Raw genomic sequence first — 17,346 nt, 5'->3', positions numbered from 1 at the left:
CTTCAGTCAGAGGGTGGTAGTTCCATGGAATATGCTGCCCCAAAAAGCTGTAGAAGCTACATCATTACATAAATTTAAAACAGAAATAGACAGTTTCCTAGAAGTAAAGGGAATTAAGGGTTACGGGGAGCGGGCAGGAATTTGGACATGAGTCTAGGTTCGGATCGGTCATGGCCCTGTGGGTAGCGGAGCGGGCCCAGGGGCCGTGTAACCTGATCCTGCTCCTAGTTCGTGTGTCTAATTCTGTTAGATTCAGGAGATGGTTCTGTGATAGTACATTGGCGGTTAGGATCAGATCAGCCATGATCTTATTGAATGGCGGAGCAGGCTCGAGCGGCCGATTGGCCTACTCCTGCTCCTATTTCTTATGTTCTTAAAGGGACACACACATCATTCAGGTAAGTTTGAATTTAAGGGTTTGGACTGTGTTTTGTTGATTTTATTGAGGTGGTGGCTTGCTGCAGTAAATGCGAAAAGTTTTTTAAGTGTCTAGGGACTGCTGCTGGATGCTTACAAGGGCTCGGATGGTAAATGAAGGCCTTTGAGAAGGCAGAACATGCAGCGAATACTCAGCAGGTTATGCAACATCCGTGGAGAGAAAAACAGAGTTCACGTCTCAGGTCGACATGCTGCCTGACCAACTGAGTATTTCCAGCATTTTATGCTGTCATTTCACATTTACAGCTTCCGCTTGCAGAGGGAAAAGGAAGACACAGAAGAGGAGGAAGCCAAAGAGGAGGAATCAGACAGAAGGATGCATTCCAGACAGTCCCTTTGTGGTCGGACTATCCAGGATGGAATCATCCATCTGCAGTCCCACTGGCTGGGCAGGCTGCCTCTTCTTGTTGACCCACTGGCTGAGCAGACTGTATTTCTTGGGTGTGTGAATTGAGGGTGGCACAAGGGTGGAGTTGTGCTGACGGGAGGGCAGGAAAGCAAGAGATGCATGCCAGAAGGAGGATAATGTACGAGGATACCAGCATCTTGTATCCTTTCAGCACTGCCACTGGCCAAGGGCTCAACCATGCCCCTGCCAAGAATGGCCTGCACCATCTCCTCCAAGGGGGTGAGCTGAGACTAGGAATAGGAGATGTGCCTCGTCATTGGTGCAGTTTGTTGGTAGGTGAGTGATTGGGGGTCGTGCATTGAGCAGTGTGCGAGGCTAGTGGTGCAGTTGGTAGCAGATGGTTTTTGAAGATGCATTCATAAGAACATAAGAACATAAGAAATAGGAGCAGGAGTAGGCCAATCGGCCCCTCGAGCCTGCTCCGCAATTCAATAAGATCATGGCTGATCTGATCCTAACCGCCAATCTACTATCACAGAACCATCTCCTGCATCTAACAGAATTAGACACACGAAATAGGAGCAGGATCAGGCTACACGGCCCCTGGGCCCGCTCCGCTACCCACAGGGCCATGACCGATCCGAACCTAGATTCATGTCCAAATTCCTGCCTGCTCCCCGTAACCCTTAATTCCCTTTACTTCTAGGAAACTGTCTATTTCTGTTTTAAATTTATGTAATGATGTAGCTTCTACAGTTTTTTGGGGCAGCATATTCCATGGACCTACCACCCTCTGAGTGAAGTAGTTCCTCCTCATCTCAGTTTTGAAAGAACAGCCCCTTATTCTAAGACTATGCCCCCTAGTTCTAGTTTCACCCATCATCGGGAACATCTTCCCTGCATCCACCCGATCCAACCCCTTCATAATCTTATATGTTTCAATAAGATCGCCTCTCATTCTTCTGAACTCCAATGAGTAGAGTCCCAATCTACTCAACCTCTCCTCATATGTCCATCCCCTCATCCCCGGGATTAACCGAGTGAACCTTCTTTGTACTGACTCGAGAGCAAGTATGTCCTTTCTTGACCAGTGGGTTCCCTTTTATGTTATCCACTAATCTATTCTCATACACTCTCTTTTCCCCTCTTATTTCCTTTTTCAGTTCGCCCCTGTACTTTTTATATTCAGCTTGGTTCTGTACTGAATTATGAGCCTGACATTAATCGTAAGCCTCCTTTTTCTGTTTCATTTTAATCTCTATGGCCGGGAAATTGGAGCCGTTTGCACCAGCCATTAATGCCGGTTTGGAAGAAAAAATAGTGGCTGCCTCAATTCTGCCCACTTCCGCGGCGGACACCATTTTGGGCAGGTCAGCAGCACTGCTGTTGCCTGCGCTCATTACAGAAATGGAAATGAGGTAGATTGTGACATCAATGAGTGTGCAATGCTGATTTGGCGCATGATCTGCTATTTTCAATGTTGCCACTTCTTTTAACGCCCTCTCCAAATCACAACCAACTAAACATGCGTTTAAGAGTGGAAGGACCCCCCACCAGTTCTATTTAAAGGGACCATCAACAACTTGCAGCTGACTTACTTTTTCATTTCTACTGGCTCTGTGTAAGTTTGTGCAACTGTTTGGAGCTTTCAACAGTTATTTAAAGTTGCTGAGGTCACAGGGAGTGTTGCTGCAAGTGGAGAACACTTTACTTCTCATTTAAAGGGTTCTGTTCAGACCACTTACTCCCAGTCTTGGAGGCTCTACTTGCAGGCCCCCTCGTGCTCAAGTATGACAGGGAGATGGAATGGAGGCAGCAAAGAAGAGGACAAGATGCTTGCAGAGGGAGGAGGAGGAGGGACAGGAGGGCTCTCAGCGGGAGACCTTACCCACCTAGGGTCTTCCGAGAGCACTTCTCCTACCTGCACTTAAGCCAGCAGCAGTGTATTAGGAGGTTCCGCTTCACCAAGGAGGTGGTCACAGAACTCTGCCACCTTCTGCAACCAGGCCTGCAGCCTCAGAGCAGCATGACAACGACACTGTCAGTGGCCCTCAATTTTTTTGCCACCGGATCCTTCCAGTCTGGAGCAGGAGACATAGCTAGCATCTCCCAGTTTGTCTTCCATCGCTGCATCTGGGAGGTCACAGAGGTTCTCTACACCAGGAGAAGGGACTTCATGGTTTTCTCTCTAAACAGAGAGAAGCAGGAGGAGCGTGCATGTGGCTTTGCCACGATAGTGGGCTTCCCCATGGTGCAGGCCGCCATCGACTGCACACGTGTGGCTCTGCGGGCGTCGAATCCCAATCCTGAAATCTTCCATAACCGCAAATGCTACCAGTCACTTAATGAGTTGTTGTGCGACCACATCAGTGCATCATGATGGTGAATGCTCGCTATCCTAGCAACAGTCATGATGCCTTCATCCTGTCCCAGTCCGGTGTGCCAGCAATCTTCAAATCACCACGTCAGACCCTAGGGTGGCTGATCGGAGACAAAGGCTATCCGCTCTGCAACTGGCTGCTCATAGAAATTTACAGCCAGAAGGAGACCATTCGGTCCATCTTGTCCATGCTGGCCAACAAAGAGCTATCCACCCTAATCCCACTTTCCAGCACTTGGTCCATAGCCTTGTAGGTTATGGCACTTCAAGTGCATATTCAAGTACTTTTTAAATGTGATGAGGGTCTCTGCCTCTACCAACCTTTCAGGCAGTGAGTTCCAGACCCCCACCACTCTGGGTGAAATTTTTTTCCCTCAAATCCCCTCTAAACGTCCGACCAATTACTTTAAATCTATGCCCCCTGGTTATTGACCCTTCTGCTAAAGGAAATAGATCCTTCCTATCCTATTTCGCTTAGCAGAAGGGTCAATAACCAGGAGCATAGATTTAAAGTAATTGGCCCTCCACAGGTCCACCACTCGTGGCCAGCAATCATATAATGAGAGCCATGCTGCCACGAGGAACTTCATTGAGCAGACAATCGGGGTCCTCAAGCAACAGTTCTGCTGCCTTGACTGCTCAGGAGGAGCCCTCCAGTACATGCCAGACTGGGTGTCCCATTTCGTGGTGGTCTGCTGCATCCTCCACATCTTGGCTATCATGAGGGTGCAGCCCTTGCCATCACGGGTTCCGGGACCACCTCAGGAGGAGGAGGAGGAAGGAAGGAAACAGGCAGCAGATCCCGGTTCCGGACAGGCTGTCCATGAGTGCCTCATCAGACTCCAGTTCCAATGTGTGAAACCCCAGACCCCCGTTGCTCACCATTTCCCCACCTTACCATCCCATGTCACGGAACATCACAACCTCCTCCTGGGCACAAAGTTGAAATGAGAGCCACCACAAAACAAACATTCCAAACATCATTTATAAATTTATCAAATCTAAATCAAAACAACAACATCAACTAATCACCCATGTGCATTCCCTTAGTGGCTGTCTTTCGTGTTCCTTTTCCTACTCTAGTGCTCCTACGAAGTGCTCCCCAGTGGCTGCAGCATGGCTGGTGGAAGGCTGCTGAGTTTGTGTGGGAGACTACAGATGGCCTTGCAGGACGACCTCGAGCAGCTCTGGACCTAGAAGGCCCGGCTGTAGACTGCACCACCTCAGCATGGGCGGCAGCAGTCTGGGCTGGCTGGCTGACAGGCAACAGCAAGGGCACTGGCAGAGTGGCAATGGTGGAAGTACAAATGCTGTCATCCTGAGAGAGGACAGCAGGTTCTTGCTCCACAGAGCCGCTGCCATTCCCCTGGGGTGGTGCCTCAGTATTCCTAGCCATTTGTTGGGGGACAGATTGCTGGAGTACTGTGCAAACCCGGCAAGCCCCTTTCCACACTTGTAATCTTAGCCATGATGGCAGCAGTCGGAGTTTCCACTGCAGCACTGAGACCTTGGGTTGCTTCCGCCTGTGCTTCAATGTAAGCCACATCATCGCCCATCACACACAGCATCCACAAGGTCTCTCGGGAAGATTTCCATCATTTCCATCCTGGCAATCACAGGCTCCAAGCTCCACGCAAAGCCCTGTGCAATGCTGGAGCCGGACTCCTCCACACTCCTTGACACCTGACAAGATGCTCTCTGGCAGGCTTGCCATTGCACCTAGCATTTCTGTGTGCATCACCCTTCTTCTGAAGCCCCCCCCCCCCAATTGAGGTCATCATCTGAGTCCTGTGCAGCAGAACTCATGCGCGAACACGCCCTCCGGGGAGCTGGCACCTGACTATCCTTTCCCCCTGGCCTGGCTGCAGCCCACTCGTGTCCGTGCAGATCCCGCCTCGATACTACCCTCTAAATTCTGCGCAGTGCCAATTTCTGAGCTGGTGCCTGAGAGTGTCAGATGCAGTGATGGTGTGTCTTCTCCTTCACTCTCCTCTTCCATGACTTCAGGAACTGGCTGTGCTCGTGGGGCTTCTTGGGCATTTGAAAGCAGAAAGGCACAAGGGTCAGGTTGTGGTGAAGGGAGGGGGCAAAAGCAAGATATCCATGCATACAGCATCAGCAACTTGTAAGTGAGAAGAGATTGTGGGATGAGAGGGAAGTGGGATATGAGAAGGAGGATTAGGTATGAGCATACCATCATCTTTCAACTTCCCTGCTCACTACGGACTCAGTGACGGCCCCTCCAATGAGCTCCAGCACTGCTTCCTCCAGCTCTGTCAGGTTCTGCAGATGGGCTTCCCCTCCACTCATCTGTTGCTGCTCCCGGCGGTTATGAGCCAGCTTTGCCTTTAAGAGAATGGGAAGTGTGTCAGTGAGTGTGGTGCAATGTGTTTGGGTGATGCGCTTGTCATGGTTGAATAGCTGGCAGTGTGTGCAAGGTGTGAGATGTGGGTGTGAGTCTTGCAGCAGTGGTAAGTGTGTGAGGGTGAAGTGAAACTATGATTGTGAGGTGTGAGTGGTGATTGCTAGAGATTGTTGGTAGGTGAGTGATGGGGGTGCATTGAGCAGTGTGTGAGGCTAGTGGTGTAGATAGTGTAATATGGCATTTGAAGATGCATTCACTCACCTTAACCACTGGATCCAGTTCCTGGGGACAACATTCACCGCACTGACAACTTCAGCTATCTCCTCCCACAGCCTTCTGCCATTCTGCCTTGAAGGCCTCCTGCCTCACTGCGGGTAGAGGACCAGACGGCGACTTTGAACCCCCAGGATCAAGGCCTCCAGTGCTATCTCAGAAAATCTCCTCACCCTCTCTCTTGGCTGTTGGGCCATGGCTTTCTCCACAATGACAATGAGGTGCTTCTGCAACAAAGCACCTCCCCTTTAACTAATGCAGAAAGCCTAGGCCAAACTTTATTGGAAAGTAGACTGCACCCAATATGCACCCCCCCCACCCCCCCGTTCAGCGCTAAGCCAATCAGCAGCGAATTTATCACTGAGATCAGCGCTGCAATCATTATAATGAGCAGAGAGCACGAATTTTGTGTGCTGCCTGCACCACTTTCAACATGTGTGGGCACATCGCATTTCGAGCTGCCCACGCCCATTTTCCTTTCCAATTTCTCGGCCTATATCTTTAGTCATCCAGTGATCGCTAGCTTTGGATGCCCTTACTTTCCCCTTTTTTTGAATGTGTCTAGTCTGGTCCTGAACTATCTCCTCTTTTAAACCTTCCATTACTCATTTACTGTTTTATCTACCAATCTTTGATTCCAATCCACCTGGGCCAGATCCCTTTTCATTGAAACTAGCTCTCCTCCAGTTGTGTATTTTCACATTTGATTTTTCCTTGTCCTTTTCTGCAACTACGCTAAACCTAATGATATTGTGATCACTGTTTCCCAAATGCTTCCCCACGGAAACCCTCTCCACTTGCCCCAAAAAGTTTTAAAGTGTCAAAAATATAAGAACTTTAAAAGCAAAAATTAAATGCTACAAATTGGACAGTGGAGATGTGCAATGGTTTATAGCTCTAGTAAGCTGGGTAACAAAATTGTGTGATGAAGGTTCTACCTTTGAATGAGTTTCAGATTCAACCATGCCACCATAATGAATATCTCCTCCTCACTAGATATAGCCTTGTTTTATTTATGCATACTCCTTTCTGTGGACACCCATTGTATCAAGTTTCTGCTTACACCCAGTGCTGTTCTGATGATGTACATTACAGGGCTCTGTAAGCCCTCTAGTAGCTACATTCAGTTGCACGGAACTTGATGCTTGGAGGTCACTAAGCTGGGAAAAGCCGGTAGTTGCTTTCTAAATGGGAGCACAATGGGGATCAGAGCTTCCTGTGTGGAGAACTTGCATATGCAAAGCCACAATTTATCACCACATGATGTTGCTCCTATATACTGCACCATAGATCACAGTTCTCTCCATCTCTGTGGTAATGCTGCACAGAACAATTTTTACACCTGTCGACCCTGCAAAGTCCTCCTCACCAACATCTGGGGGCTTGTGCCAAAATTGTTGGAAAAAGCTGTAGTCATACTGTCAGCCAATATCCCAAAACCCTCCATCACAATCACCTGGGTATGTCCTGTCCCACCGGCAGCAGTCCTCAACATTGACTCCAGACCCCATGAAGTCTCATGGCTTCAGGTCAAGCATTGGCAAGGAAACCTCCTGTTGATTACCACCTACCACCTACAGCATGTTGAACACCACTTGGAAGAAGCACTGAGAGTAGCAAGGGCACAGAATGTACTCTGGGTGGGGGTGTACAGAATGTACCAAGAGTAGCACCATAGCTGGCCGAGTCCTGAAGTATATAACTGCCAGTCTGGGCCTGCAACAGGTAGTGAGAGATCCAACACAAGGGAAAAAACCTACTTGACCTTCTCCTCACCAATCTCCCTGTTGCAGATGCATCTGTCCATGACAGCATTGGTAGCAGTGACCACCACAGTCTTCACACTGAGGACACCCATCATCGTGTTGTGTGGCACTACCACTGTGCTAAATGGGATAGATTCAGAACAGATCTATCAGCTCAAAACTGGGCATCCGTGAGGCGCTGTGGGCCATCAGCAGCAGAATTGTATTCCACCACAATCTGTAACCTCATGGCCGGGCATATCCCTCACTCTACCATTACCATCAAGCCAGGGGATCAACCCTGGTTCAATAAGAGTGTAGAAGAGTATGCCAGGATCAGCACCAGGCGTACTTAAAAATGTGGTGCCAACCTGGGGAAGCTGCAACACAGGACTTACATACATGCTAAAAAGTGGAAGCAGCATACTATAGAAAGAGCTAAACGATACCACAATCAATGGATCAGATCAAAGCTCTGCAGTCCTGCCACATGCCGTTGTGAATGGTGGTGGACCATTAAACAACTAACGGGAGGAGGAGGCTCCACGAATATCCCCATCCTCAATGATGGTGGAGCCCAGCACGTGAGTGCAAAAGACAAGGCTGAAGCGTTTGCAACCATCTTCAGCCAGAAGTGCCGAGTGAATGATCCATATCCACCTCCTCCTGAGGTCCCCACCATCACAGAAGCCAGTCTTCAGCCAATTCAATTCACTCCACGTGATATTAAGAAATGGCTATAGCAAAGGCTGTGGGCCCTGACAACATCTCGGCTGTTGTGCTCCAGAACAAGTCGTGCCTCTAGCCCAGCTGTTCCAGCACAGCTATAACACTGGCATCTATACGACAATGTGGAAAACTGCCCAGGTGTGTCCTGTCCACAAAAAAAAGGACAAATCCAATCCAGCCAATTACCACCTCATCAGTCTACTCTCAATCATCAGTAAAATGATGGAAGGTGTCATCGACAGTGTTAGTAGCAGCACTTACTCACCAATAACCTGCTCACTGATGCCCCGTTCGGGTTCCGCCAGGACCACTCGGCTACAGACCTCATTGCAGCCTTGGTCCAAACATGGACAAAAGAGCTGAATTCCAGAGGTGAGGTGAGAGTGACTGCCCTTGACATCAAGGCAGCATTTGACTGAGTGTGGCATCAAGGAGCCCTAGTAAAACTGAAGTCAATGGGAATCGGTGGGGTGGGGGAACTCTCCACTGGCTGGAGGCATACCTAGCACAAAGGAAGATGTTTGTGGTGGTTGGAGATCAATTATCACAGCCCCAGGACATCGCTGCAGGAGTTCCTCAGGGCAGTGTCCTAGGCCCAACCATCTTCAGCTGCTTCATCAATGATCTTCCCTCCATCATAAGGTCAGACATGGGGATGTTCGCTGATGACTGCAGTGTTCAGTGCCATTCGCAACTCCTCAGAAAATTTAAGCAGTCAATGCCCGCATGCAGCAAGACCTGGACGACATTCAGGTTTGGGCTGATAAGTGTCAGGTAACATTTGCGAAATACAAATGCCAGGCAATGACTATCTCCAACAAGCGAGCGTCTAACCACCGCCCCTTGACATTCAACCGCATTACCATCGCCGAATCCCTCACCATCAACATCCTGGGGATCACCATTGACCAGAAACTTAACTGGACCAGTCACATAAATACTGTGGCGACAAGATCAGGTCAGAGGCTAGGTAATCTGCGGCAACTGTCTCACCTCCTGACTCCCCAAAGCCTTTCCACCATCTACAAGGCACAAGTCAGGAGTGTGATGGAATACTCTCCACTTGCCTGGATGAGTGCAGCTCCAACAACACTCAAGTAGCTCGACACCATCTAAGACAAAGCAGCCCGCTTGATTGGCACCCCATCCACCACCTTAAACATTCATTCCCTCCACCACTGGCGTACCATGGCTGCAGTGTGTACCATCTACAAGATGCACTGCAGCAACTCACCAAGGCTTCTTTGGCAGCACCTCCCAAACCCGCGACCTCTACCACCTAGAAGGACAAGGGCAGCAGGTGCAAGGGAATACCACCACCTCCAAGTTCCCCTCCATGTCACACACCATCCTGACTTGGAAGTATATTGCTGTTCCTTCATCGTCGCTGGGTCAAAATCCTGGAACTCCCTCCCTAACAGCACTGTGGGAGTACCTTCACCACACGGACTGCAACAGTTCAAGAAGGCGGCTCACCACCACCTTCTCCTCAAGGGCAACTAGGGATGGGCAATAAATGCTGGCCTTGCCAGTGATGCCCACATCCCATGAATTAATTTTTTTTTAATCCAAGAATTGAACAAAAACTTTTGCCACTGTACTGAAATATATCACATGTTATGACATGATGTGCTTATAAACTTGTCAGATCTAGGCTATAAATCACTAGACAAATTTATTGAACATTAAAATAGATTAATGAACACTGCTGAACAGAAACAGTAGATACAAACTTCACTATCCTCTTCAAAATCAAAACAAAGTTGCTGCTTCTGTACAAACCCTCATAACATTGACCCATGAAGAATGATCACTTGCTTGTTACAAGGCTATCTGCTACCACAGAACCTTCTGATAGCTGGCTTCAGGCTAATTGCTACTTCATGCAATATTGCCCAATATAGCACTTCAAATTCCTTTGAAGATATCCCAGAAAAAAGGATATTAAAATTATATTTTTCATTACTACATTTAGCTAGTCCAGGCATTCAGAGGATTCAAAATGGCATTTGTCTACATGAATACAGCTGCCAACTGCACAGCCCCACAATATGCCTGTAACTGAATACAATGGTTAGACCTATTGATCAGTTCCAAACACCTTGAAACACCTATGAGATAAGTCCCCATCCAAGGACAATGGCAGTAATCAACCCTGCATATCAAAATAATAACAACAGAAAATTCAGCAGGCCAGGCAACATCCGTGGAGAGAGAAATAGAGTCAACGTTTCAGGTCAAAACCCTTCGTCAAGACTGAAAAAGCACAAGAAATGAAACAGATTAAGAGGCCAGTTTGGGGGCTGGGAAATGGGGATGAGAGAACAAAAGAGAAGTGAAGAGACATTAAGAGGTATTGAAAACGAGACGAGATGGCGATAGGACTAGTGGAGACAAAAGATGGCTCAGATTAGGTGTGAAATGCGCTGGCAGAATGGGAGACAGCTGCCATGTGGGAGAGAAAGAAAGGGGGAAGGGCCAAAACAAAGGTGTGGATAAAAAATATATGTAAAAATGTAATAGGGGCCGAGGTTATGATCTGAAATTGTTGAACTCGATATTGAGTCCGGAAGGCTGTAAAGTGCCTAATCGGAAGATGAGGTGCTGTTCCTCGAGCTTACGCTGGGTTTCCGTGGAACAATGCAAGAGCCCGAGTACGGTGAGGTCTGAGTGGGAATGGGGCAGTGAATTAAAATGACAGGCGACCGGAAGCTCGGGGTCACCCTTACGGACTGAACAGAGGTGTCCCGCAAAGCGGTCACCCAATCTGCGTTTGGTCTCCCCAATGTAGAGGAGACCACATCGTGAGCAGTGAATACAGTATAGTAGATTGCAAGAAGTACAAGTAAATCGCTGTTTCACCTGGAAGGGGTGTTTGGGGCCCTGGGCAGTGGGAAGCAGGGAGGTATAAGGGCAGGTGTTGCATCTCCTGCGCTTGCACGGGAAGGTGCCGGGCGAAGGGGAGGGGGTGCAGGGGGTGATAGAGGAATGGACTAGGGTGTCTCAGAGGGAGCAGTCCCTACGGAATGCTGAAATCATGCCTTCCTAAACTACCACATCATTTTTTAGCTTGTTAGCCAGTGTGTGATGTAAGAAAACTACTGGGCACTTGGTCTAAGCGTTAAACAAAGCTTTAATCAACTGTTTTACAACATGGAGGTATAGTTGTGTCCTTCACTAGTTCCTGTTAAGAATGTCCTGCGCAAGCTGGGCCCGTGCCCGAGTATTTATACTCTCCCTGGACAGCGCCACCCGTAGGCCGCTCAGTATTATTTCATAAGTCTTTCTTTCATGAATGACTGATTCATGTCAGTGTGTACAACTACTAATCTGGGATGTATTTTCTTTCCAACCTGTGGAAACAGGTAGCAGTAACTGACTTTAACCCTGTGTATGCTGTGACCAGCAAGAAAATACAATAGATAAAAATTGCTCCTTTTTTATCAAAACATGTTTCTTAAAACAAGACCAACTTAGCATCAGGGATGATAACATTGCTGTACTCCGACAACCTATAGACGTACCCATGCATAACTCTTAATATGTAGTGACATGGGGTAGAATTTCCATAAGGGTTCTTCCAATCTCCTGCTGTACCTTCAGTGGAACCCCTGGAGAAATTGTGTACTGTAAATGGCCATTTACATAATTTCTCCAAGGTTCTTGCCAAAGTTATAGCAGGAGATCCCTAGATGAAATTTTGTAGACTGCAAAGGCCTTCTTTTTTTATATAACGTTTATAATTCTGTTGAACTACCAGTATTTTTAGTTAAAATGTGAAAACCTTGAAATTGAGCTAAATGTTCCTATACATTATTTAGCCTTGTTCCTATCCATGCTAAGCTTTCAAAATCAATATTTAATTATTTTTATATTTCCCCACTGTGAATGGTGTCAAAACATCATAACTATATATTAACAAAAGACATATGATTAAGTTTACAGGCTGCAAAACAATGCTTCAAATTAGCAGCATTCATTTTAATTTAATTTTAGCCCAGTCACACAGCACTCTAAGAACTGATATCAGCTTAGGGAGCCAAACGTTGATTTAATTTAGAACATCCTCAAAACTGCTGCCAAGTTTTTACCACAGATGTGCAATTTGTAGCCAAAATACTCTAGTTCCTAAATATCTGAAAACCAAGGCTTGTGTGGTCTGTAAGTGATATGCATCTTTAACTTTTTAAATGTAAGAATTTTCTTTAATGTCTTGCTTTGAAAAGCATAACAAGAATGAATGGACTTACCGTTGTGAGAGTAAAGGGATGGCTCTCAAATGCTGACACATTTGGACAGTGCAGGACAATGTACTAAATGAGATGTGGGGAAAGAGAGGAAAAAGGAATTAGTGAATCCAAAAATAGCTACTTTCTGTTTATTAGGAACATAGGAACATAGGCAGGGCATTCAGCCCCTTGAGCCTGTCCCTCCATTCAATTAGATCATGGCTCATCTGCAGCTCAATTCCATCTATACTCCTTGGTTCCATAACTCTTAATACCCTTGCCTAGCTAAAAATTTTCAAGGTCAGTTTTGACATTTTCAATCAACCTAGCCTCAACGGCTTTTCGGGAGAGAGTTCCAGATTTCCACTACTCTCTGTGTGAAGAAGTGCTTCCTGACATCATCCCTGAATGGCCTAGCTCTAATTTTAAGGTTATGCCCCCTTGTTCTGTACTCCCCCACCAGAAGAAATGGTTTCTCTTTATCTATCCAATCACCTCGTTTAATCATCTTAAACATCTCAGTTAGATCACCCCTTCTATACTAAATCTTCTATACTCAAGGTGTGGAGATGCCGGAGTTGGACTGGGGTGGACAAATGTAAGAAGTCACATAACACCAGGTTATAGTCCAACAGCTTTATTTGAAGTCACAAGCTTTCGGAGCGCTGCTCCTTCGTCAGGTGAAGTGGAGAGATGCATAAAGACACAGCTTATATAGTCCGAGAATAATGTCAGATGTTTACAGGTAATCTTTCTAACTGCCATTTATCACACCTCGGCAGAGAGATAATCACAGCAATCAAAGGTGTGAATGGTGTCCAAACAGGTCAGTCAGGAAAACATTACATCAAAGAACAATGAGGTGGGGTCACAAGGGGTCAAATGTTGCAGATGCTGGGGTCTGTGTGAAAAACAAAAAAAGACAAAAAACATTTTTTTTGCTGGAAATCACAGCAGGTCCGGCCGCATCTGTGTAGAGAGAACAAGCCAATGATGACTCGAAAAATCGTATAGACCTCCTCAGAAGACAAAAACGGGACACAACCAACAGAGTACCCTTCGTCGTCCAGTACTTCCCCGGAGCAGAGAAACTACGCCATGTTCTTCGCAGCCTTCAACATGTCTTTGATGACAACGAACACCTCACTAAGGCCATCCCCACGCCTCCACTACTCACCTTCAAACAGCCGCCTAACCTCAAACAGACCATCGTTCGCAGCAAATTACCCAGCTTTCAGGAGAACAGCGACCACGACACCACATAACGCTGCCACAGCAACCTCTGCAAGACATGCCAGATCATCAACACAGATACCAGCATCACACGTGAGGACACCACCCACCAGGTACATGGTACATACTCATGTGACTCGGCCAACGTTGTCTACCTCATACGTTGCAGGAAAGGATGCCCCGGAGCATGGTACATCGGCGAGACCATGCAGACACTGCGACAACGGATGAACGGACACTGTGCAACAATCGTCAGGCAGGAGTGTTCCCTCCCAGTCGGGGAACACTTCAGCAGTCAAGGACATTCAGCCTCCGATCTTCAGGTAAGCATTCTCCAAGGCAGCCTTCGAGACACACGACAATGCAAAATCGTCGAGCAGAAACTGATAGCCAAGTTCCGCACCCATGAGGACGGCCTGAACCGGGATCTTGGGTTCATGTCACGCTACATGTAACCCCACCTGACATAGGGTCATCCAGACTCGAGTCGTCGTTGGCTTGTTCTCTCTGCACAGATGCGGCCGGACCTGCTGTGATTTCCAGCAAAAAAAATGTTTTTTGTCTTTTTTTGTTTTTCACACAGACCCCAGCATCTGCAGCATTTGACCCCTTGTGACCCCACCTCATTGTTCTTTGATGTAATGTTTTCCTGACTGACCTGTTTGGACACCATTCACACCTTTGATTGCTGTGATTATCTCTCTGCGGAGGTGTGATAAATGGCAGTTAGAAAGATTACCTGTAAACATCTGACATTATTCTCGGACTATATAAGCTGTGTCTTTATGCATCTCTCCACTTCACCTGACGAAGGAGCAGTGCTCCGAAAGCTTGTGATTTCAAATAAAGCTGTTGGACTATAACCTGGTGTTGTGTGACTTCTTACATTCTATACTCAAGGGAGTATAAGCCGAGTCTTTTGTTCGACTACTGGCCAGAAAGACATGGATAGTTGGATTTTCCTTTCTTACATACCACATTTAAACCTTGCAGTTAACCTCAAGTGAAAAGAACCAAGTTGTGGTCACATGGTAGGTTTCCCAGTGAAGGATTAGAACACTTGGCAAATTACATTTCACTAAACCTAGATTCAATTAACAGTCTTATTTTACAATAATTAGGCTCAGCTTTATTTTTCATGGAGTACTTTGCAGCTAATTTCATTTTCTGATTCATGTTATATTATTTGCCATTATTATTACACATTTCCATCACTTCATGTCTTTGCACTGATGGTTCTAGTTTTAGAAATATGAATCTCTATATTTTTGTTGCTACAATGTACTGAAAACATTTTATTTTGTGGTAAATTATGAATCAAGGAGCCTGATGATTTAAACCCTAATTGAAATACATGATCTCCTGTAGCACTGCATATGGGTGTTTTTTTAATGTTGCTTTGTCTTGTAACTTTGTCTCTGCTCATCTCCCAGTTTCCTCTGAACCAATATTTCATCTTTTGTCTTTCAAGCTTCATATTTCCCTCCTCTATGACTTTCACACACTTTTGTTGTCTGTATGTCTGTCTGACTCTTTCTCACCCTTTTTCCCTATTTCTGCAAAACTCATCTTCACTTTTTTTTCCGTGTACATCTTGAATTCTCTCCATGTCCCCACACTTTCTATCTATATCTATGTCTTTATTTGTGAAGTAAATTAATAACTAGCAAATTGGGAATACCATGAATCAGACCTCTATGCCTGACTCTTCAATCCGTACTCCCATTGTGCAAGAATGTCCTTTTTCTCTTACATTCCATACAGACATATAACCAGACTCGGGCTTTGGTCCTCTGGCAGAAATGATTGTGTCTGTCCCCTCAAATATCATCCAATCCTCAAATTTCCTTTCTCAGAGTCTGATGATTCCAGATACACTTCAGTCAAATTATAGGTCCCTCCCACTACCATTACAGTAATAGAAGGGTTTGGGAGCAGCTGTGGAGGAACCAGTCATGCTGATCTTGGTGCCTTCTTCACTGAACCAGAAATGATCATGAAATCCTGTTTTTATAAAGTTGCTTTTTGTTAGTGCTACTCCTTGCCTTCAATTCTATTTGCAACTGCTGTAATATCACTGATGCTGCTTTGAACCTCACAGAGTATTTTCTGTGAAATCCTTCTACCATGAATACATTAAGCAAGTAAGCCAGTGAGTAAATACAGTCAGGAGTTTGTCACTGGTTAAATGAAGAAAGAAGCATGTTCCTCTACATAGCAATCTGAAGACAAACTTCTGATCTTAATTTTGTTTAGTTTATCAATTATAGCTTTCCAGTGCCAATGACATGGACAGGTGTGCTGTTCCAAATAGGTTTATTCCTACCCTTAGGAAGAGTTGTTTAGTGCAAGTTTTACGGATTTCAACAAGCATTAGTTTGCCTTACTGTTTAGTGTTTTTGACTGTAACCTCCTGGCAAGTCAAAACCATATATGTTCCTCTCGATTATTTAAAAACAGAGCATGATAAACTGATTAAACTCAGGAGCAGAGATGCAGGTAGCCAAAGGAGCTCACACGCACACACCAACACAATTTGCTGTAATGCAATCAATGTATTATTTTGAGAGAGACTGACAGCTATTAGAAATTGTGACCTTTACTATTACAGTAAGCATACAACAGCAAAATTATTATTTTCCCTAGTCACTCTAATAATGGCAAGTATTTAATAATCTAGGCTAACTTCTTTTATTTGAACTTACCTGACCAGGCCTTGCTCTGAAGTTTTCTTTCACCATTCGTATCTCTATCACATCACAGGGATGAGAATTCACAGAGACAATGGTGACTGGCTTGTTGCTCCGAATGTACCTATACAGCCTTTCTGCACAATAAAGACAGAGAGGCCCAGACACCCAAAGCCATGTCTTAAAAGCAAAGAAAAAATTCCTGTTAGAAAATGATAACACTCTATTCTAAATAGATTTTGTTTTATGTCAAACTGGTGATACTGATTATTGTTTAAATTATGCCATAAATTTGCTTCATGAAGAACAATTAAGCCACATAGGGAGATTAGTTCCTCCCATGATTCTAGTATTAGTTTCAGTACAAGTGCATGTCTGGGCTGCAAAATCTACATTCCTTATGCACCATAGTTGCACCAAAGCATAGTTATGACCCTCAGGAGAAATTTAAGCAAGTTTGAAGACTGGACATAAAGTTAAAGGAAGTGCCTAAACTTCAATTGTTTTTTTAAAAATTGCTTCTAGAGAGCAAAAAGGGTACCTTCTTACTGTCATGGTAGCAAAAAGATCTAATCAGTTAATTTTTCAGGGCCTGAAGAACAATATCATCAGATTGCTGTTAAAATCTGTAGCTTGGTTTGACACAAATCATTACCAATTTTTAGTGAGGCAATTAGGCATTCAATATTAAGGTTGCTGCATCTATTGTAATGGTATTTGATTGATAGGTTATTATTGTCGGTTCACATAATTTGGTTGGATTTTAAACAAGTGAAAAGTAGTGCACATTGGAAGGAAAAACAGATGAAACACATACTCCACTAATCATGTTGAACTAGCTAAGGATTTAGTTGAAAGAGATCTAGAAGTCTTAGTAGACTCGATGCTCAACTTGTTCAACCAATGCAACACGGC

At 45.6% G+C, this 17,346-nt stretch overlaps 1 protein-coding gene across 1 annotated transcript in view; it reads right to left on the bottom strand.

Moving 5' to 3' along the window:
* The window catches only part of nox4 (NADPH oxidase 4), a 265,875-nt gene that overhangs the window by 121,508 nt on the left and 127,021 nt on the right, over window positions 1-17,346 (bottom strand). Inside the window, exons 10-11 of the mRNA XM_085998801.1 lie at window positions 16,447-16,611; window positions 12,530-12,592 (exon numbers count right to left, since the gene is read on the bottom strand). Coding sequence (XP_085854927.1) covers window positions 12,530-12,592; window positions 16,447-16,611 — 228 coding nt within the window. The remainder of the gene's footprint in view (window positions 1-12,529; window positions 12,593-16,446; window positions 16,612-17,346) is intronic.

Source organism: Somniosus microcephalus, chromosome 10 (genome assembly GCF_052327205.1).
Source record: "Somniosus microcephalus isolate GS21.2 chromosome 10, FLI_Smic_1.0, whole genome shotgun sequence".
Classification (NCBI taxonomy): Eukaryota; Metazoa; Chordata; class Chondrichthyes; order Squaliformes; family Somniosidae; genus Somniosus; species Somniosus microcephalus.
The sequence above is the reverse complement of the archived record's forward strand: the minus strand, read 5'-3'. Positions and strand labels throughout refer to the sequence as shown.